General features: G+C 46.5%; 1 protein-coding gene across 1 annotated transcript in view; it reads left to right on the forward strand.

Moving 5' to 3' along the window:
• Positions 1–22,193, forward strand: part of RBM33 (RNA binding motif protein 33) — a 121,225-nt gene that overhangs the window by 83,638 nt on the left and 15,394 nt on the right. The window contains exons 13-15 of the mRNA XM_021693026.1: positions 608–895; positions 2,378–2,662; positions 5,859–6,491. Of these exons, the coding sequence (XP_021548701.1) occupies positions 608–895; positions 2,378–2,662; positions 5,859–6,491 (1,206 nt within the window). The remainder of the gene's footprint in view (positions 1–607; positions 896–2,377; positions 2,663–5,858; positions 6,492–22,193) is intronic.

Consider the following 22,193-nt stretch of genomic DNA (forward strand, 5'->3'; position numbering starts at 1 on the left):
TTCTCCTTTTATTAAAAAATATGATGAAAAAATATGAGTACAGCTCTGTTGCAGGAATATTTGAGTATTTAAAAAGGAAATTGAGAAATCCCATCGTCTAGGAACAGTCACCACCAGCATTTGGTGCTTGTGGTTTCCCGGGTTGTCCTAGTGCATCCTGTCACCGTGCCCTTGTTAACACAGGAGCAGGATCTCCTGTTCGTGAATTAGCTCTCACTGCATCACTTAAAAAATGCTGCACGAGTTTACATTTCATGGCGGCCACTACTCTTTGGACCTGTTTACTGGTTTCAGTACTTTGGTATTAGAAACAGTGCTGCGGGCACCACCCTTAACATTGTGTTTGTTTGCATCCTTAGTTGTTTCCTTAGAACAAATACCTGGAATTTTGGGGTTAAGAGGACTTAGGGCAAATGCAAAATGCACGAGCATAGCTTTTGGCTTTATACTGCATTTAAGATCATATTACCTCTATCCACAAATTCTAAAATGAAATTTCAGCACCACTTCAGGTTTCTGGTTGGGGGTTTTAAGGGGATGGCCGAATTGGAACGTCACTAGTATACACATTTACAAGCCGTTGTTTCTCTTTCTTTTGGCATGGAAGGGGCCTCTGCACCCCCCTCTGCCCCCTCCGCACCAGCCGCAGCCCCAGCCCCAGCAGCAGCCCCCGCTCCAGCCGCAGCACCAGCCTCCGCTGCAGCCGCCCCCGCAGCACCAGCCGCCCCCACAGCCACCTCACCAGCCGCAGCACCAGCACCACCACCACCTCTCCGTCCCGCCTCCGCCGCTCATGCCCATGTCGCAGCCCCAGTTTAGGCCTCACGTCCAGACGGCCCAGCCTCCGCCCAGCAGCGGCCGGATGCAGTGCCCCCAGCGCCAGGGGCTGCGGCATGTGAGTGTCTTCCCGGGGGCAGAACCCGGGAGCTGGCCTGTTTTCCAGTTCTGATTTAATTACTGAACACGTGTAGTACGTTTCTCTAAAGTGAGTGTATGTTTCACAAACTGCTTAGGAAACGGGATTTTTTTGACTACAGAAATTAATGATGTCCCGTTTGTGCCTGAAAGACTGCATTGTTACTCTGTACTTCCTCATCTTACTTTGTGTATGGAGATATTTTCATAGTGATAGACGGTATTATTCGTAGACACATAATTTTGGCAAATACTTGTGGGCGATGGGCACTCTGCCTTTGCCGGTAGCCTACTTTTGATGGTGAGATTGTCTCTATCTCCTTGGGCTCTGAATAAATAAGTAAATGAATTCAGGAAGAATTGTCTGACTAGCCTCTGTTGCTAGGCACCATTCCAGTTCCTGGGAACGCACCAGTGAACAAAAGAGAGCAGTTTCCTGCCTCCATGAAGCCTGTATTTAATGGTGGGAGATTAACAGTGCATGTAGTTATGAGGGTAGAGGCTCAGGTACCATCAGCTAGGGTGTGACTCGTCTCGCATTGAAGGAAACTAGGAAACGTGCTTGATTGCTCCGTAAACACAAGACAGTAGTCATTGCTGTTGCCTTGTTCTCCATTAAATAACTCCGTAAAGAGGCGAATGGTTAAGAGTGTTGGGCCAAGGGGAGGTAGTTGGGTTTTCCTTTTAGTATTGTCCCTTTGACCTGCAGCTTCAAGCATGTCACTTAGCTACTTTTAATTTCAATTTTTCTCATACCAGCCTCTTTCTTTCTTAAAGTAGTATTGAGACTAACATGATAGCAGAAATGAGGAAGGACTTTCGGAGAGGTGCCTTGTAACTGAGGCTTCATTTTATTACAGCAGTGGCAGATACACCCCTGCCTTGTACCCGTAAACACTGACCTGGTGCTCTCAGAGCTCAGTCCTCTCCCAGCCGTCCCTCCTACCTGTACGCTCCTCTAGCTGTTGGCTCTCTGTTAAGAATCCAGGGGATGAGCATGACTAAGAATTTCCTCTCGGGTAAAACTTTTGAGCGTGTTTCTTCTGCAGGGTGTAGTTTTCTTAGGATACTGACTTACTGCTTGATTCTTTTCTTCTTCCACCTTAAATTTAGGGGCCCAGTAAAAGTGGTGCCAGCAGTCCTTTGTTAAAAATGTCAGTCCCCATCCTCAGGCACCAGCTGCAGTCCCCTGGTGTAAAATTTCTGTTCAGGAGGAGCCTATCTGTAGACCAGTAGGGTAACCTGGACCAGCCCTGACCCTCAGCAGTAGTGTGTGCTGCCCCGTAGAGCGGGAACGTTACGCATGGAAGAAAGGGTTCACCGTGGAAAAGTGATCCGCACCCCAGAAGGAGAAGTCGCTTACTAAAATGGTTTTTACAATATTTTTATCTAATAATGTTCCTTTTTATGTTCTTTCTCCAACTATCCAGTTGTAATTCACATTTCTTCCTTCTTGTGGTAGAATACAACTCAGAATGTAAGCAAACGGCCAATGCAGCAGATGCAGCCAACCGCTCCGAGAAACAGTAATCTGCGCGAGTTGCCCATAGCACCGTCGCACGTGATGGAAATGAGTAGCAGCCGCTGCTCTTCCACACCTGCAGCTCCTGGGAAGCCGATCGCCAGCACGTCCCCGCCCGCGAGGCCGGGGGCTGGGCCCAGGAGCTCACAGGGCAAGACTGAAGCCCGAGTCAAGCCAGTCAGCCCTGTGGTTCAGCCCAAAGAGGAGGCAAAAACAGAACCAGAGGTAAGACCGTTTTCATTAAAAAATACTTGAAGCCTTATAATCAGCTTGTACCTATTAGTGTACTCTCGTCCAGCGAGTTTTTCATAAAACCTTCACTTTTGTCCAACCACATCCTTCTTTGAACCTTACAGCCTTGTCCATGTGGGACACACTCTCATCCTCACATCCTTATGATGTTAGGCAGTGTTTCTGTATTTGTGTAGTTGTAGTTGATGCTGTAGAACATGTTACCTCCTGGGGTGGGGGGAGCAGCAAATTATTGAATCTGTTTGCCTGATGCTTCCGTGCGATGGGCATTCAGTCCCAGGCTGCTCCCTAGAAATACAGATGCAGCACTTGAGCAGAATCTGTGAGACGTAGGTCCTAACCAAGCATGGGAGTCTGCTGTCCGTAGGTTAGTAACACACCCAGGGAAGGGTCCACTGTTGCTAGCAGTGACCTTTGTGTCTGGGACGTGGGAAAAGATCAGTATGTGGAAGTTACACCAATATTTTTAAAAACCATGTAGAACGTATATAGTAATAAGTTAGTATCACTTATTAACATAATATAGATATCAGCGTGAAGAATTTCCTTAGGTAATATAGGTGTGAAAGAGTAAGTCACGTTTTCTTCATCAGTTACCTTTCCATTGAAATTTGGGGGTGGGGTCAGATTTTCCTAATAAAAATTTTTTTTAAGATTTATTATTTATGTTTTAGAGAGCGAGCATGTGGAGGGGAGGGGCAGAGGGAGAGGGAGAGAGAATCCCAAGCAGACTCCTTGCTGAGTGCAGAGCCTCACTCGGGGCTTGATCTTACGACCCTGATAGCACAACCTGAGCCAAAATCAAGAGTCGGATGTTTAGGGGCGCCTGGGTGGCTCAGATGGTTAAGCGTCTGCCTTGGGCTCAGGTCATGATCATAGGGTCCTGGGACCAAGCCCCACATCGGGCTCCCGGCTCAGTGGGGAGCCCGCTTCTCCCTCTCCCTCTGCCTCTTTCTTCCTCTGCTCATGCTCTCTCTCTATCTCTGTGTCTCAAATGAATAAATAAAATCTTTTAAAAAAAAAAAGTCGGGTATGTAACCGACTACACCACTCAAGTGCCCAGGTTTTCCTAATAAATTCTTGCAGCAGTGGTAATGTAATGCTACCACATGAGGACGTAAACACAAAGTCAAAATACAGTGTTAGTATTTACTAAGATCATATTAGAAGAAGGGGGGTGAGTTTTTTTATTTTAAGATCAGTATATGAAAAAATTAGGTAGATTTATAAAGTGGGTCAGGGTAGTTTATAAAAAGAAATTTTTGCTAAAAATTTTATCTTGCTTATAGTCCTAATAGCTAGCTCCTTGTATAGGTAACCTGATTTGGCTCAGAAAAATTAAGTCTCGTGACACTTTATTTTTCTAGTAACAGTGGCTGAATAAAATGAGCGAAATGAGCTTTAGGCAAACCACTGGCCACTTCGGGCTTTTCTCGTGACAGCAGTTGATTGGAGCGGGCTTCTGGGGAAGTTTTCTGTAGAACCCAGCAGGTGCTTTGTATGTGAAGCGAGACTTGCAGGGAGCCGTAGCGTAAGTTGGATGTCTTTTTTTAAGATTTTATTTATTTATTTCACGGGGATAGCAAGAGCAGGAACACAAGCAGGGGGAGAGGGAGAGGGAGAAGCGGGCTTCCCACTGAGCAGGGAGCCCGATGCGGGACTCGATCCCAGGACCCCCGGATCATGACCTGAGCCGAAGGCAGACGCTTAATGACTGAGCCACCCAGGCGCCCCTAAGTTTTACGTCTTAATGTATTCGCTTGTCATTTTGTGGACACATGCAGTGGGACCAAGAGTGAGAGCGTTTTACTTTTTAAGAGGTCTTGTATTTGTTTGGCTTGGGTAAACGTGGTTTATTTTCTTACGTTCACCCAATTGGTAATGATATAATAAAGCACAGATCTATGTACAGGTATTTCCTCCTATGTACCTGAACGTACATTAATTCTTCCTTGATTGTTTGGGGAGAATCCTTGGAGAATGTGAATTATTCCCGTGTTGAAACAGCAGTGCTCTGGACCTGCCACTTCCCCCAGCAGTCTGCCTCTCCCTGAAAGCCACGGCCCCGCTTTGAGCTGTTGTCCACATCCTCCTGTTTGTCTTCTCTTAACGTCGTGTCTTGCTCTGGATGCCTCCCTGAGCCCTTATCTGCCTTCAGATTTGCTGTTTCAGCTCTGTCTTAGACTTTGAAAGTAGATAACCAAGGTGGTTGGAATGGCTTCTGAAATGCCCGGCAAGTCCTCATGACGCCCGACTCTGTCCTGTAGGTCATTGCGTGGGTTCTAGGAGCACCCACGGACTCCTCAGCTGCCTTTTGGTCTTAATTCCTAATTCTTAAGGTTTATTTGTTATTAGCTGAATTGTAGCGAGATTAAATCCTATTATGTTCTTTTGTAAAGGATCTCTGGATTAGGGTTATTTGCGATTTTTTAAAAGAAAATTGTAATTCTTAATAAATGCTTAACTTTTAATAAACTTTCCTCATGGGATGCTTTTTATGAAAGTTACTGAACTTTCTCAAAGATTTTTTGGGTAGACTTTCAGAGTGGTTTGGGGCTGGCATATTAAAAGCATTCCTTATGTACCATTAATATTCCAATACTGCAATTGGCAGCATTTTGATTCTGTGGAGAGTGCATGAGTTCAAGGTCAGAGAGATTGACTTGTGCTGTTCATTATAACCAATTATTCTGTGACAAATGAGTTTGAGATCAGGCTGAAAATTCTGTACGAAAAATCAATAGTTCTAATCAGGCCCTTTCAGGTCATTTACACCCACCTTTTGTTGGTTCGTCAGAGAAGAGCCAGATAAAACCTCTGTGACAGCATGGTCTCCCTACCGCTGCCTTTCCATTCGAAATATATTTTGATATCTTAAATGAACAGTTTAATTGGTTTCAAACTTGTAAATGAGTGGAAATTTACATTACTTCAATAGTTTTTAATATTCTGATAAGATTTGCCAAATTAGCTTGAGCTGTGTGTAATTTTTTCCCCTCCCCAGAGGGAGGAGTTAAACTTAAAGTCTACAAGCAGAGTTTGAATGGCTTCTTTCCGATCCTGAATGGATCGTTTTTGGAAGGTGCATTTTCTCAGTCTGTTGCGCTAGACCGGGTCGGCCCCCCTCGCCTCGTCCTCCGCGCTGAAGCAGGCCTGTGTTCTCTTGCAGTTTCCTGACGAAGACGAGGAAACAAGGCTGTATCGCTTGAAGATCGAAGAACAGAAGCGCCTCCGAGAAGAGATCCTCAAGCAGAAGGAGCTGCGCCGGCAGCAGCAGGCGGGCGCGCGGAAGAAGGAGCTGCTCGAGCGGCTGGCCCAGCAGCAGCTCCACCTGCCCCCGGCCTCGGCAGAGCCGGAGCAGCCGGCGGCCTCCCCGTCGCCCACCAATGGAAACCCACTGTTACCCTTCCCAGGTGCACAGGTCAGACAAAACGTGAAAAACAGACTTCTCGTGAAAAACCAAGATGTCACTCTTTCCAATGTTCCGCCCAAAACATCAAATTTTGTGCCATCTGGTGCTAACATGCAGTATCAAGGACAACTGATGAAACCGTTGAAACCTTTGAGACAGGCCAGAACCGTACCTCAGAGTCCAGCTCAGCACAAAGTCCTGCAGGTAAAACCTGCGGACGGGGAGGGGCCGCCACCCCCCTCACAGACCGCTCGAGTGGCGTCCCTCCAGGGCCGGCCCCCGGACGCCAAGCCCGGCGCGAAAAGGACTGTCATGCACCGGGCAAACAGCGGTGGCGGAGATGGGCCGCACGTCAGCTCCAAGGTCAGGGTGATTAAGTTGTCAGGCGGGGTAAGTTGACGAGGTAACTGGTACCTCTTGGAATCTGTGCTTCACTCAGAATGTCCTAATTCCCAGAGAAGGGTTTTGAAGAAAGGGAAGTCAGAACCGCTTCTGTCACAGTCATGTGGTCCAGCCCGTCCGCACTTGCGGTCGGTGACGAGAGTTGTCATTTCGATTCTCCTTCCGACTGAGACCCGTGTTGTCTGTCTGGAGTCTTCACGGAAGACCAGCGTGACAGTCCCCAAACTAGGTGTTTCTCAGTTTTAGCTTATTTTTGTAGGGAATTTGTGATAGAACCATCAAGTTTGTTTTAAAAATAAAATTTCCTTTACCACAAAACAAGTAATCTTTTATGTGTAGCTTTAGATTCAGTGAGCACCTGTGGGTGGGGGGCTTAGCTACTAAAATATTGAGTGGCTCCTTTTAAGCAGCATTGTTTGGGAGGCTGTTTCTGGTCTTCCCTTTCCACGCTCATCTCCCCCGTACTTGTAAAAAAACAAAAGGACCAACAGAATTCTGAAGGGAAATAAGGCATGATCTTAACCACATGCTTTCAGAAGCGGGGCGCGCCTCGTTGCTTTCTTTCCTTTTGGACGGCGCTGCCCCTTCTAAAGCAGTTTTAGTGAGGCCCAGGCGTTGGGGTTTGGAGGAGTTCTGTACTCGGCTCGGTAACGCCGTTGCCGCAGGCGGATGCCCCCGTGGGAGATGCTCTGTCAGCACGCATACCTCCTCGCCGTGCCGCGTGCTCTTGACCCGCTCGCGGCCCTGCACGTGCGTCAGGGTGGGCGGCGCTCCCCCGCACGTGCCGTGTGTCCTGTGCGTCGAGGAAGCCGGGAGGAACGGCCCACGCAGGCTGTTCGAGCGGGCCAGCGAGACCCAAGCGGACGGACAGCCATCGCTCTCCGTGCGGCTGGGAAGGATGTGGCCGGGCGCGGCTGAGCTGGCTGGGGAACAGCTCGTCGCTGGTTGTTTAAGGAGTTGAGTTTTATTTCATTTCTAGGTCTGTAGACTAAAAGTGACTTTTTCATGGGCGGTAAGAAAAATTTTGAGAGAATAATATGAATTGGAAATTCCATCTTCAACAGAGGCTGTGCTCTTTTTTCAAATCTGTTTTTTCTCATCTCCGTTCATTGTGATTCAGAGTGTGGATAAGCAGATGGCCTCTATCACATTAGCTTGTTTTATCATTGTATGAATTTGTTTTCTTCAGGCGAGAACCCAAGCATTAAGCAGCTTCATGGTATCTGTGATCTTCTGTTTTGACCTTGTTTCAGGCTGACTTTGTCAAAGTCTTGTTTAGGCAGATTTTGTCAATGTCTCATTTTTTTACTTGAGTTAAAAACTTACGAGGAGGGGCCGTGGGGCCATGGAGCCACGGTTGGGAGCAGACCTTTTCCCGTGGCATTCATGGTTGGTGGTGCGTGTGGTGTGGCTGGTGTAAAGTAAGGGCTTCTCACGGGCTGGGAGGTGCAGTTCACTGCTCTGCTCTCAGAGAGCAGCTTTCAAACTAATGAACATCTCTCCTTTAAAATAACTTAGCTACTAAAATTTTTGTTGTTTTTTTCTCCACTGGGGAAAAATGTATTTTTTATAAGACTATTCCAGAATCATGCTGTATAATTTTCTAATACACAGAGAAACAACAGAGGAATGCTGTGTGAAAACAGCTGCTTACCAAAATTGGGAACAACTTTTTAGCTCTCTTTTTAATTCTTTTTTTTTTAAAGATTTTATTTATTTATTTGACAGAGAGAGACACAGTGAGAGAGGGAACACAAGCAGGGGGAGTGGGAGAAGGAGAAGCAGGCTTCCCGCTGAGCAGGGAGCCCGATGGCGGGGCTCGATCCCAGGACTGTGGGATCATGACCTGAGCCAAAAGCAGACGCTTAATGAATGAGCCACCCAGGCGCACCTCTCTTTTTAATTCTTAAGTTTTAAGTTATCTAACCAACATGTTCTGTATCTTGGGATTTTTTCCAACAAGTCCTGCAGTAGCATGTTGGCAACTTTCAACTTATCACAGGATCACCCTTGTGTCTCTCTCTGAACCAGAAAAAATCGTATTTTCCTGGAGGCCTTGGGTTTTTTTGTGTGGGTAGGAACTATTCTTAAGAGAACATGTTCATAATTGTGCAGGTAATGCAAAGAGGAAACTGTTTTGTTGGGTGCTGGGTGAGCTCACATTTCTCCTGACTGTTGTTTCTGGCCCTGCTGGCCCTCGCTCTTTCCTCTGTGGGCTGTGGCGTTAATGCCAGGGGCTCAGCCAGCACCCCGGGAAGGCTCTGACAGGCTTAGCCCATCACACCCACGCAGAATCGTATTTATGCATTTCAGGTTTATAATTACTTATGGAATAAAAGCATCTCGTTGTCTGTTCATGTTCTTGTATTTTGTTGTGAGCCTTGGACTTCTATACATCCTGTTAGTACAAAGGCACAGTATGTTGTATTTATGAGTTTTCCTAGTGAGATTTACTCTGGAGAGAGTCAGTTTTGTTTCCTCTACTTTTTTCTAGCCTAAACTGGCATCAAATATATGCCATTAAATTATTCTTTCCAGGGGTGCCAGGGTGGCTCAGTCGGTTAAGCATCTGCCTTCGGCTCAGGTCATGGTCTCAGGGTCCTGGGATCGAGCCCCCTGCATTGGGGTCCCTCCTCAACGGAGAGCCTGCTTCTCCCTTTTCCCTCTGCCTGCCTGTCTGGCTGCTTGTGATCTCTCTCTCTCGCTCTCTGTCAAATAAATAAATAAAATCTTTAAAAAATAAATCATTCTTTCCATTCATTGGCCTCCTCTAGTTTTACTCTTTGGTCTCTAGAGAGGACATGGGACCAAGGCAGTGCATAGCGTCATGCTAGAAAGTGGCCCGGTGGAGAATCAAAGTTCAGATCGCTGTCCCTTGGATGGTTAGGAAAGCAGAAATGTCTTGGGACTCTTATTCCGACATACAAATTGGAAACACCTTGGGGCGCCTGGGTGGCTCATTCGTTAAGCATCTGCCTTCGGCACAGGTCATGATCCCAGGGTTCTGGAATCAGCCCTGCATCGGGCTCCCTGCTCCGCGGGAAGCCTGCTTCCCTCTCCCACTCCCCCTGCTTGTGTTCCTGCTCTCGCTCTCTCTCTCTGTCAAATAAATAAATAAAATCTTAAAAAAAAAAAAAAATTGGAAATACCTTAGAACTTAATTTGGATTTTCTAGGTGTATTTTTACCTTGTGAATCAATAGAGTTCTCTTTTGTTACTTCCGTATTTCATTATTTATAATCAAATAATTTATCTTTGGGTTTTATTAAATTGGATTTTTTCATATGTGAAAGAACAGAGGCTTAAGACAGTAGTTGTTTTTTAAATCTTCCTTTTTATTATTTTATTTTTAAAGCGGTTTTAATTCACCTTAATCGTCATAAGAGAATTTCTCGTCCTTTTGTATCGTTTCTCTTTGTTACGGCTAATGCATCACGGGCATAGGAAGCGTTTTCAAAAAGAATTTAATAAAAATTCTTCATTGGTATTGGTTCTCACAGTCATGGCAACCAGCGGCATGGTAAAGCTCGAAGAGTGGTTCTTCACTTTCATGGGGGGCTCTCTGTTGGCATCTTCTTGGTCCTTGGTCGCTGTGAAGTTCCCTTTCGCGAAAGGTAGCGGTCGAAGCCCTCCCTTGCCAGGACAGAGCGCTTCCGTCTGTCCATCCGTCCGTGGTGGGGTGACGTGGTGGAAACAGTGTGGCTCTGCATGAGGAGGACCCGCGTTTGCATGGGGGTGTGTCAGTCCGTTTCTCTGAGCCCCAGTCTCCAGGCTGTGGACCGGGTTATAAAGTGGTTGTGGGAATGAGTAAATGATCCTTCTAGCATGTGGAAGGCACTCCATGAATGTCTGCTTTCTTTTTGGGCTGCTCCTAAGGCCCTCTCCAGGAATGCAGTCTGATTTCATGCCTTATAGTAGTAGTGCTGACCACACATCAGTGCTTAGCATGTATTCAGAGCACCTTTATGAGGGAGATACTTGGATTCCCATGGTACAGGTGACTAGATTTAGTCTCAGAGAGGTTGTGTTGGGAGCCCAGGGCCACCCAGCTACGGGTTGACAGAGCTAAGGTTCTTAGTATTTGTACTTACAACGGTTGTTTTTTGCTGCTGCCTTGTTCCAGAGTGTTCCTTAATTCTCGATCAGGTATGATATTCTGTTTCCAGTGAGTATGTAGCAGAATTGATTCAGAAAAGTTTTAGTGGGGGCTTCTCGAATGAGGGTGATGGTTAGGTTTCACTTGCCAACCCCAAGTGGTAGTGACTGACTGGAGAGTGTTGAGAAGGATTCCGAAGTAGGAGGAGAGTGTCATGATGGGTGCATAGCAGCAGTCATGTGGATCCAGGACTGGAGAGTGGCCGGGTTTCCATCCTTCCTGTTCTAGCACTTTGACGTGTGTGTAAGCACAAGACCCCTGGCCCGGTGGAGTGAGGGACGGGGTATCCTGGCTCTGTGCAGCTGTAACTTGCCATGTGCTCTAAATGAACCTTTGAACATTTCTGTGTTAGTCAAAGTAGGTCGCATTTTGTATATAAAACACTGGGGTGAAAACTAGGGGAATTGGCTATTTAAAGAGACCTGTGTTGTGAGGCTCACCAATGTATCTGTGGATTTTAGTTTTCCTGTTTTGTGGTCTGGCTTTGCTAGGTGAGATTACAAAAGAAGTAAGTGTGTGTAGAGTGGTGGTTTATGAAGAGTGTTGGATATTGTTGAATATTTCCAGAATTTCGTATGCCTCCCTGAGGGTTACTTATATGTAAGTAATCTACCTAAAGAGCTGTATTTGATGGAATGGTTCTTTTTTATTACTTCAAATATGGAAAAATTCATTTGCTCATTTCTCAGAAAGCTACTTAAGTATTTAATTTTCAGAAACCAAAAGAGCAATCTTTTTAAGTCATAATTTTGTTCATAACCAATACATAGTCCCGGAAAACTATTCAGGGAATATCAGAGCAAATACAAAAATGTAAAGTGTTTAACTCAGTGTAAACTTACTGTCGTCATCCAGCCATCCTTTTTGATCACACACCAGAAAAAGAGAATTAGAACAAGCTATGTGCCACATGGTGCTTCCTTGTTAAGGACTTTCATCAGGGTTGCAGCTCTGTGTCCAGGTAGGACGCGTTGGGTCCTAGTTTCAGGTGACCTTGGTTCGTGGCCCCAGTGGGTCCCGGTCTCCTCAGGAAAATGCGGCGTGCTCCCCCAGGCTGGCTGGGAGCGTTCAAGGCAAGGGCGGGTGCGAGGAGCCACCAGGTACCCGAGTGCGTGGGAGCCGCTCATGGAGGCCGACCCACCACCCTTTCCTTGCAGCCCCAGGGAGGGGCAGTGGCTGAGTCAGAGCGGCAGTTTCTAGTGCTCTGTAAGGAAAATGAAAGCAAACTCTGAATTCAGCAGCTTTATTCTAATTGAGGTAATTAAAATTTTAAGAATTTGGCAGCAAATTAAGTAAACAGTCCTTTGTTCTGCTGGCCACACAGAAAAATGGGAGAAGCCCGAATGCCTCAGCAGGAAAGCCAGCTGTCCAATTGTGATACTCTTTTTATTTTTAAAAATAAAAGTCTCAGAGAGGTTGCGTTGGGAGCCCAGGGCCACCCAGCTACTGGTTGGTAGAGTAGACGCATTTTATTTTTAAAAGGCTGTCAAATGCTGCTTGCAAAAGGTCCCAATTTATTTGCATATGTGAGCTTGCTTTTGGGGGTTGGACTGTATTTGTCGGTTCCTTCCCTCCCTCCCCCGCTCAGAAGTTATTCTCAGATTTTCTTTAGGAAGGTGGTAGAAGAGGTAACACGTACGTACCTGATTTTTCTGTGTTTGGTGGAGGACATTTTATGTTGATGTAATTACAATTTAAGAGAAGTTGCAAAAATGGTATAAGGAACTCCTGCGCCGCCCCCTTTATCAGATTCACCAGTTTATGTTTTGCCCCGTTGCATTGCCGCTTTTTCTCTCCGCCCTCCCCACACTCACACACCTCTCTCGCCGCTGGGGAGCACGTTGGAGCCACGCCACGTGTCTCCTCAGCAGTGGGCTGTCCTCTTGCACAACCACAGGCCCACATCATCAGAACTCAGGAGGTGCAGCATCGACACAGCGCACCTCTCCCAGCCCGGCACCAGAGTCCCGGCCGGGTGCAGGGGCGTGTGTTGTGTTGTTGTCCCCAGGACTCTGGGACACCTTGGCCTTTGTGTGTTTTGCCCTTGGGAGGCTCATGATCTTGTCAAATATCCTTTAATTTGGGTTTGTCTTACTTTCCCTCGTGCTGTTTCAGGTTATGTGCTTTCGGCAGGAACCCCACAGAAGGACATCGTGTGCTCGGTGGGTCCTGTCGGGAGGCCCCTGACACATTTGTCCAGTGTTGGCAACTCGGATCACTTGAGCCAGGTAGTGTTTGCCAAATCTCTCTCCCTAGGGTTACGGTCCCACTCTTTGTAATTGATAACTAATTTATGGAAAGATACTTCGAGACTATGGAAATGTCGCATTTCTTGTCAGATTTTCACTGTTTTTAGTAAGCCCTGATGTTTTTATAATGTTAGCACTCTGTGCTTACTGTGACAGCTTCCTCTTTTCTCTCGCTTACTTACTGGTTCATTTATTTACAGCAATATGGGCTTACGGATTCTTACTTTATCCAGTAAACTGTTACACCATTGTTGGTTTTGAGGTTTGAATTGTCCCAGATGGGCCAGTGACAGCCCCTTCAGGCTGGCTCTGTGTTCGTTGATGTGTCTCCATCACTTTTTGAACACATCCTGAAATCTGGTGCAAGGAGATGATGAGGCTCATGCTGGACGTTCTCTGCTCAGCTCCTTGGTCAGTCCCGCCTCTGTGTAGTGGAGAGACGGCGCTGGGTATGTTTGCTGAGCACCATTGCTCCGGGCCCTGTCCGTGCATGCCCAGACTTCCACGGTGAGTTACAAAGACAGATGAATGAATCAAAAAGAGATTCTATTGTATGTTACATTTCTTGAAACAGGTCATTGACATGAATAAAATAGACTTTTTGCTGTGTTGAGTTTATCTTTTGGATTGTTCTTGTGTGGCAGTTCCGAGACAATGTAACGTCACTATTTAAATGTTAAAAATGAGGGTCTTGATGGACAAGGAGGCTAGCCAAGGCATGTTCTTTTGGCAGTGCCTGAGGTGCACAGTACAAAGAGGGAGGGTGTCTGAGGGCTCCCCCCCTCCATGGCAGGGGCCCGGTGGACTTGGCATGTGCAGGGGTCCGAAGTTGTAGTTCTGCATTTTGTTCTGTTGTGCATGTCTGCACGGCTTTCGGCAGCTGTAGGGGGCGCTGTCACTTCCTCAGTCACCTTTGGGGTGGGGGTCCCACCTTGGTGCCGGCGTTCATGAGCAGGGCAGCTGCTGATAGAGCGTGTCCAGCAGATGTGACTTGGGGCTGAGGAGCCCTGTGTGCAGTAACAGCTACTTCAGCTGCATCAGGAGAGTAGGAGCTGCTCAGCAGCCCAGGTGCTGTGTGGGCAGAGGTCCTGACTGCAGGTGAAGCAGCCCCTGACGGGCGTGGTGAGGGCAGGATAGGGAGACCTGATGAAGTGACTCTGGGTGAAGAGGAGCAGCTACCTGGGTGCAGCAGGGAGGGCAGGGTGAAAAGGAAAGAGCCTTCTAGGCAGATGGGGGAGAGCACTGATGAGGTCCTGTGGCAGGGAAGTCATGGCCAGTTTTCTAGCTGTAGGAAGGCCAGCCTGACCAGAGTGCAGAACACAAGTCTGGAGACGGGCTTTATAGGCTGTTTTATGTTTTAGGTCTCGGATCTTGATCATTAGAAAGCAGTGAGGGCCACTGGAAAGTTTTAGCAGACAGATAATGGACTAGTATTTGAACCTTGTTTTTTTTAAAAGTATATTTCTAAGCTAGTGCTTACTTGCTGTTTTTTTCTGAGGCTGTACCTTTAGTGTTAATACTCAGAGAGTCCTAGGCACAGCTCCTGAGCACTGGACTTAGAGACCGAAGTGTTCATCCTGGAGCCATCTGTCACCCTTTGGGGACTCCTGCTTTGAGGAGTTGCAGCTCCTACGCACAGAAGGTAGGACTGGGATTGGTCTCCTTCACTGCCTCCCGCTCTCCGGATGTGGCCTGTTTCCGCCTCTGGCCCGCCGGCTACCTGCCCTGCGCTCGCTCCTGCCGCGGCCGCGGGCTTGCGGAGCTGTTTCCTGGTTACTGCTGCTGACTGAGGCTGGTCTTGCGCTTCTGTTCACTTGTTGTGTCCAGGATTACGGACGGTTTCAAGAACGTTATAAATATTTAAGAAGACATTTGTTGAAATAATTGAGAAAGTATCTTCTCCCTTTAAAAATCTGGACATTGTGTATGGTTTCTTTAATGAAATACCGAAGAAGGAATTAGAACAGTGTTTTTTCCATGAATACTTCTGGTTGTAAAAGTAATAGCTGTTTGTTGCAGACATTTGGACGGCACCAGTTAGCAAAATGGGGAAAAAATAGCATTAATTCTTGTTATTAATTCTTCTGGTTGTCTTTTCACACTAACATTTATGGTTCCCTTGCAAACCCCTTCTTTATTCAGTGTACTAAATGGGATTATGTTGTACATAACAGTTTGGCGCTTTTTGGGTTGTGCTGAGTGGCGGGTATGCGTGAGGACTTCTCGTGCGGAGACCCGGGCCAAGGCGGAGCGTGTCCCACGCTGTGGAGGTCACCCCGTGAACTGTGCTCAGCTGCCTCACGGCCCTCTTGACTCGCTTGATTTCTGGCAGAAGCTTAACGCTGTGTCAGGCAGTCTCTGGGAGCTGAGACCACGCTTGAGGATCAGGAAGAAGTGAGTCAGGTGGAAATGAGTTGGAAGTGAGGTACGAAAGGACAGAGCTGCTGTGGACTTGGCATAGGAGGGTTCTGGGAAGACCAGATGGTCGGGGAAACTGAGTGTAAGAGAAGCTGCTTTAACCCAGGTCGGGGAGCCAGGAGGGCTGGGGGCCGGAGGCGAGGGTGAGCCCAGACCTTTGCCTTGCAGGCTCCATCCCTCTCTGGTAGGGGGGAGTCTGATGATGGGGTGGAGGTGGGCCTCTTTGGTTGCGAGGTCCTTTCCCTGTGACAGGTGCTCATAAGCAGTAGAAGGGCCCGAAGGCAACTCGCGGAAAAGAGGAAGAGACTTGGGGCATAAATCCTGATTAGTCACGTCTTGGAGAATATGTATATTCCAAAAACTTCTTTTTGGAGCAGAAGCTATTGTATATAAATAGTTGTTTTTAAGAGCTTTGAAATGCTTTAGTGGCAGAATTAATAACTTTCGGAGAAAGGACTTTTTAAAGCATTCTTAAACATGTGGCTTCTAAATTTGGGCAAGATCAGCAATCGTTCATTAGAATCAATCTCTCTACGTTCATTTTTGGGGTTTTTTAGGGGTATGATGTTGGGGAGTAAATAAATGCTTAAATCAGAAATAATTCATGTATACTAGGAATCAGGATGTGGTAACTCATTCTCCCCAGCAGAGGAGGAAATCTGTCTCCAGTGTCTTGGGTAAATTCCCTCTCCTGACTTGCAACAACTGCCAAGAATAGGAGCCATGTTACCTCCTCAGGGAAGTAGCTCCTTCCAAGCTGCTCATCCAGGGCAAGCTGGAAGCTTCTCTCCCCGGCTGGGAGCCCCACCCAAGTGGGAGGCTCAGCTGGAAGAGCCCGAGTTCACAGGAGCCCTGCTGCCTGGAGAGCCTGAGCGTGCAGCAGCCCCGCTGTCTCACCCTCAGCTGCCCTTTCCTTTCAAGAGGGGTCCATTCGTGCGAGAGAGGTTGGAGAGTCCTGGGCAGGAGGCCCCCACCGCCCCAGGCTCAGGGCTTTGTTTTGTTCCCCCAAGGGCCAGTCAGTTGTATTTTTTAAAAGATTTCCCCAAACCTGACTCATCTCCGAAAGGTAGGCTGGTGAGAGAAGGCGGGCGGGCACTCGCGGGCCCCTGTGCCTTGTCAGTACCATACCGTAGAGTCCAGCATATGTGCCAGTCAGGTCCTTTCGTCGCAGGAAGCCCGGGCACTTACAGGGTCTGTGTGCCCTGGTCTCTTTAACCTGAGAGATGTTGCTTCACTTCAACCCATGTGGGCCCATTACTGAAATTCTATGGGAAGCACTGTAGACTTAAGTTGTGTACATGTTTTGCATGCTTGCTACATGTAAGGATAATTGATGGCAGAGAATCAACAAATATAAAATAATCTCACCTCCTGTTCTTTTGTAACAGTTTCATTAGAGAATTGACCTAGGAACCTGGAAAAAAAATGTTAGCCTGTTTATTTTATTTTACTTTTTCTCCTTTAAAGAGTAGTCTTCAAAGAAAATAGAGCCTTAAATGTATTTATATTTAGAAACTTCACGTAGCATGCATATCGTTTATTGTCCAGATTCTGAGTGAGCTTTCTAAAGATTACAGGGCTAGGCCCAGCATTGTTGCAGTTAATAGAAACCTGTTTCGTGAGGTCTGTGGGCTGTGAGATCAGCAGCATTGCCATGACAGTGAAGTGGGCCTTATCGGAAGGAGAATTCATAAGAGGCTGCCCTGGGACCCTAACCACTGTCCTTGTGTGTGTCCTGACAATGTTATCTGTCCTCTCAGTACGGAGTATCAAATGTCTGTCGTGAGTACAGAAATTAATTTAATGTCACCTGAAGACATGCAATTAATCTTTTAGAGGTTTTCATAATACCTTTACAGAAAGAGTTGCCAGTTTGGCGGATTTGGATTTTGGGGTTTAGAAGAAGATAAGGGAAATTAATTTTTCATCAGGGTTAATACAAGCTAGCAGGGCCACAAAAGCTGAGAAAAATGGTTGGGGAATTTGTCAAGTGTTGTCACTCTAGAATAATGCTGCTTAACGTCTGATAGGTGTAATCAAGAGTTGAGATTTCTATAGAGAGGGATTAATCAATTTGCTCACTAGTGAATGCAAGTCAGTGATACCACTTCTTCATGGGGTTTAAGAATGAAAATAAGATTTGATCTGTCAAATTGCAGGAAGCCCTGACAGTGTCAATGGGCATTTTTATCTATACATTTAAACCATTTGTTATAAATAAATTTGTCCTGCTAATGTTGGTGGCTACAAACCTCATTTTTTGGTAATGATTAAGCTGATATAAAGTGTTCCCTAGGCTTACTTAATTCAGGTAGTACCTCTTGTATTTAAAAAAGAAAAACGACTCCGAAAAGACATTTTTACAGTATTCATTAAAAGAGAATCATTTGTGAAGACAACCAACAAAATATTTCTGGTTTGGCTCTAAGATAGGCTAAACTTTTTTCACCTCATCTGTGTTTAGAGGAAGTGGCAGATCCTTACAATCGCATCTACACACACTGCTGTGCAAGGAGCGTGAAAGAGAGCGGGGCCACCTAGAGAGATGCACTTTCAAAGTGAACTGACCTTTTTTTGAAGAGGACGTCATTTGCCGTCCACAAACGACCAGTTATTTCCTATGTAAATGTTGGCAGGTTTCTGAAATTCCTAATTTGAGTTCAACAGTATTTTCAAATGTATATACCGAAGTACTAATCATTTCAGGACCTGTTTCAGTGCCGGAACTGTTTGTATAAGTTGCAGAAGATTGCAGATGCATGGGTGCATTCAGTTTGCTTCTCCTTGACCGCTGTCTGGGTCTGTGTGAGTGTGAGGGTCTTAGCAGTACGTTCCTGCCCAGAACCTAGTCAGGAATGCACTGATGGTTTTCCACATGGTAACTGGAATAATTCTGGAATGTAAGAATTAGCTTTTCGTCGTGCTGATTTGAAAGAGAATAATTTTTCTGTCCGTTGAAAAAAGGAAATCTCTCCACTTTTCTTACAAAATGGAATAACTTCTATTTAAGCCTTGAGTGCTCAGCTGTGTGGTTTAGAAAAACAAACGCACAGCATCATAGTGACCCTTCCTGCAGTTGCAGGAGGGCTAGTCTTTTTTTGTTTCAACTTCTGCTGAAAACAGTTCTGTTCAGGTGTAGTCCTTCCCTTAGGAAGTAGCGTCGGACCACGGACACAGGAAGTTCCGGCAGGTACCCTGTGACCAAGGGCCTCCGGTTTCTCATTTGCAAAATGAGGATAATAGTATTTACCTTGAAGGGAGGATTGAAAGAAAATGATGTCTGTACAGTACACTGCTTGTCACATTGCAGACATTCCAGAAACATTAGCTCCTCCCACCCTCTCGACAGTGGGATGTGTTAATCATACCAAAACTCTTGTGATCAGGGTCCTAGGAGTGCCTTGGAAATTTATGTTAATAGAGTTATTATGTCATTTACAGCTGTAGAAGGTATAAAAAATTGCCTCGAATATGAGCAACTCCAGAGCTTACCTAGGGCTTCCTCCCACTTTCCAATAAACAGCTGATAGGAATTTTTTTCCCTGAAAGCTGGGCAGCCGTCATAATCCCTGCCTGAAACATCCCCCTTTCTGTGTGCGTCGTTAACTCAACAAGTGTTTGTCATCCACCTGCTCTGTTCTGTTCTCCTGAGGATGCTGTGGGGAGCAGTGCCTCCCAGGGGTCCCCTGCTGGCTAACGGGAGCAGAACAGCAGTGGCGATTACTGTATGAAGAAGCACAAAGCGCTTCCTGGCCTGGGAGCCCCAGGGGAGGAGAGTGCTGTGGGGGCCTCTGAGGATGCAGACCAGGCAGGGGGGAGGAGGACAGAGACCCCATAGCCCAGAGATTGTGCCCTGGGGCCAGAGCGGTAGGAGATGAGGTGCAGATCCACAGAAATGGTGTCATCACTGTGTCTTTTCAGGTGATTTCTTAGAAAACCCTGAAAGAGGCCTTTACACCATGACTGGGACCCTTTCTTGGTGTCACAAGCTTTCATACTCCACTCTACATAAGGAAAGTTAAGTTTTTCTCTTCACAAATGAGGAAAGGAGAGGCTTTTGTGGTACCTGTTTTTCCTAAACTTTGGGGATCAAGCCTACTTTAAAAAGTAAACTTTTCTTGAAAGGAAATGAAAGTTCAGAACTTTGTTTTTCAGGGTTTTTATCTGACATTAGCGTCTCCTCTTACAGTAAATTACCACCAGTCTCTTGCCCAATATAACAGTGAAGAGAATTTTTATTATTTGGAGTGTTTCTTGGCTAAATGTTTATATTCTCAATTCACTTTGCAGTTTAAAAACCATCAAATCTCCAGTGTTGTATATTTGTCATCCAAATAGGTATACACATTGTCTCCCTCAAAATAGTCAAGTTATAGTATCTTTTTTTTTTTTTTTTTAAAGATTTTATTTATTTATTTGACACAGGGAGAGAGACAGCTAGAGAGGGAACACAAGCAGGGGGAGCAGGAGAGGGAGAAGCAGGCTCCTGGCCGAGCAGGGAGCCCGACGCGGGGCTCGATCCCAGGACCCTGGGATCATGACCTGAGCCAAAGGCAGACGCTTAACGACTGAGCCACCCAGGCGCCCCATCAAGTTATAATATCTTAACTTTCGGTGCAAGCTCTTCTTTTTAAATTAAAGTTCACTATCTAGATCATGTTTTTAGCTTTGGCTTACTAAAGAAAAACATGATGACAATATTTGTTCTTTTTGTCTATGATATATATGGACATCATCCCTTTTAGGCTGTTCATACCGGCTAATTATCTGTTCTGCAATGTGGCATAATCGTTTCTGATGCACAAGACAGTGCTGTGGCCTTGGAAGCTGGCCTCTTTAGTATCATGGTGACATTGAGTAAATACCGGTGTACTAATTGGCGGTGGCTGTAACCTAGAGTTCCTGATACTATCATCTTTTTTCTAGCACATTGAGAACTACTCAGTTTTTAAAAGTCTGATGCACTATTTATTGATTCATTCAGTAGATAACCTCAGTACCTTTGATGTATACAAGAAATTTTGGTTTGGTGAGCAAAACAGGATGATAGGGTCTCAACCTCTGGTTTCTGTGGATGCTTGCAGGATAGTGTATGCTCTAGGGATCCTCGAACTTTTACCTCGTCGGGTAGGCTCCCAGGGAGTTTATTTAGACCCCTGAAGTCCCTACAATGGAAGGCTTTCCCATAGAGCTAACCAGAACCTAGCCAGTTCATTCATTCACATGGGTGAACAGGGTGGAAGTTGGAGAGTCAGTCGGTAGACTCTTGTGTAGCTGAGCTGGGCCTGCCTGTACCTAACACCCAGCCTCTTGGGGGGCCTGGGGCTTAGTGTGAAGTGTCAGCTCACAGGAAAAAGAGGAGTGTTACTAAGGACTGCCTGACTCAACATATGCATAGGAGATCTGTGAATCCTGTACTAACAGAATTTCAGGATTTTAGATGAATTAATAAATGATGGATCACTGGCTCTTGAGAAAGGTGAGGATATGTGGTATATGTCCTTAAATATTTCAACTTTATGGCCTAGAAAAATGCAAGGGGTGCCCGGGTGGCTCAGTCGATTACGTGTCTGATTTCCTGATTTCCACTCAGGTCATGTTCTCAGGGTCATGGGCTCAAGCCCTGTGTCGGGCTCTGCAGTGGGTGTGGAGTCTGCTTGAGATTCTCTCTCTCTCCCTCTCTCTCCCTCTCACTCCTCTCCCTCTGTCCCTCCCTATACCCTCCCCAAAGAAAAGAATTCAAGCATATCCAAAAATAGAGGTCACGTAGCTTTTTAAGGTAAAGACTTTGAAACATTATGCAGCTAGAGTAGGCGGCCCCTGCCTGGCTCGGGCACCAGCTCACACCTTGGGTGGAAGAGCTGTGGGACAGCTTTCAGAAACACAGACTAGCATCTTAAACGTTTCTGTGGATGGTGATCTTCCCACAGCGCTTCCGTTGTCATTTGGGGGTCTTCCTCTGTGAGGTCGGAGTGACTGTCAGCTGGCGGTGGTAATGCACTTGATGGAGGCACAGAGTCCGAGCACGGGGGACCCCTGTCTGGTTCAGCCATCCGCAGCCTTCGCTGGACAGCCATCACCCACAGAGCCTTTAAAATACGTTCCTTTCTGCGTCCCAGCTCCACGGGGTCTTATTGGATGGATTCTGGATTAAAGCCCAGGATGGCTCAGATTAGAACTCTCCCCAGGTGACTGATAGGTAAACTGAGTGTCCCTGACCAGTCGGGGCAATGAGAATACAAGTGGTCCTTAGGAGAAAGCACTCATTCGTCTTCACCAAGCATGATGTGACCTGCCCATTTGTAGTAGATGCCCTTTCTGGGTTGACAGAGGTTCCTTCTGTCCCTCGTTTGTGGAGAGGTTTAATCAGGCATGCTTTTCCTACACGAGTGCAGGTGATCATGTGGCTCGGTAACATTCATTGGTTTTGCAGTGTCCAGCCAGCCTTGCATTCCTGGGGTCAGTGTTGCTAGGGCAGGGGGCGCGGTCCCTTTTCTGTGTGGATGCGTCAGGTTGCTGATATTTTGGTAGGGACCTTTCTTCACGTACGTTTGTGAGGGTGTGCTTTGGCGGCTTTCCTCTCCTGTGAGGTCTTCAGCGTTTCTCTCCGGGTCGTGCCGGCCTCAGAGGATGAGTGGGAAGGTTCTTCCTCCTCCTGTCTTCTTCCTGAAACAGTGAATGAAATTGGTAATTTCATTACCAATTCAGTGTCTTCTCAGATTTTCAGATTTTCTCCTCATTCTTGAATCTGTCTTGGTGTTTTGCATTTCTTTTGCAGTCTGTCTGTTTCACCTCAGTGGCCTGACTTGTTGGTATAAAGTTGTTCATGACGTCCTTTTTCATTTTGGTGGGGCCTGTCGTGATGAC

Source organism: Neomonachus schauinslandi, chromosome 12 (genome assembly GCF_002201575.2).
Source record: "Neomonachus schauinslandi chromosome 12, ASM220157v2, whole genome shotgun sequence".
NCBI lineage: Eukaryota > Metazoa > Chordata > Mammalia > Carnivora > Phocidae > Neomonachus > Neomonachus schauinslandi.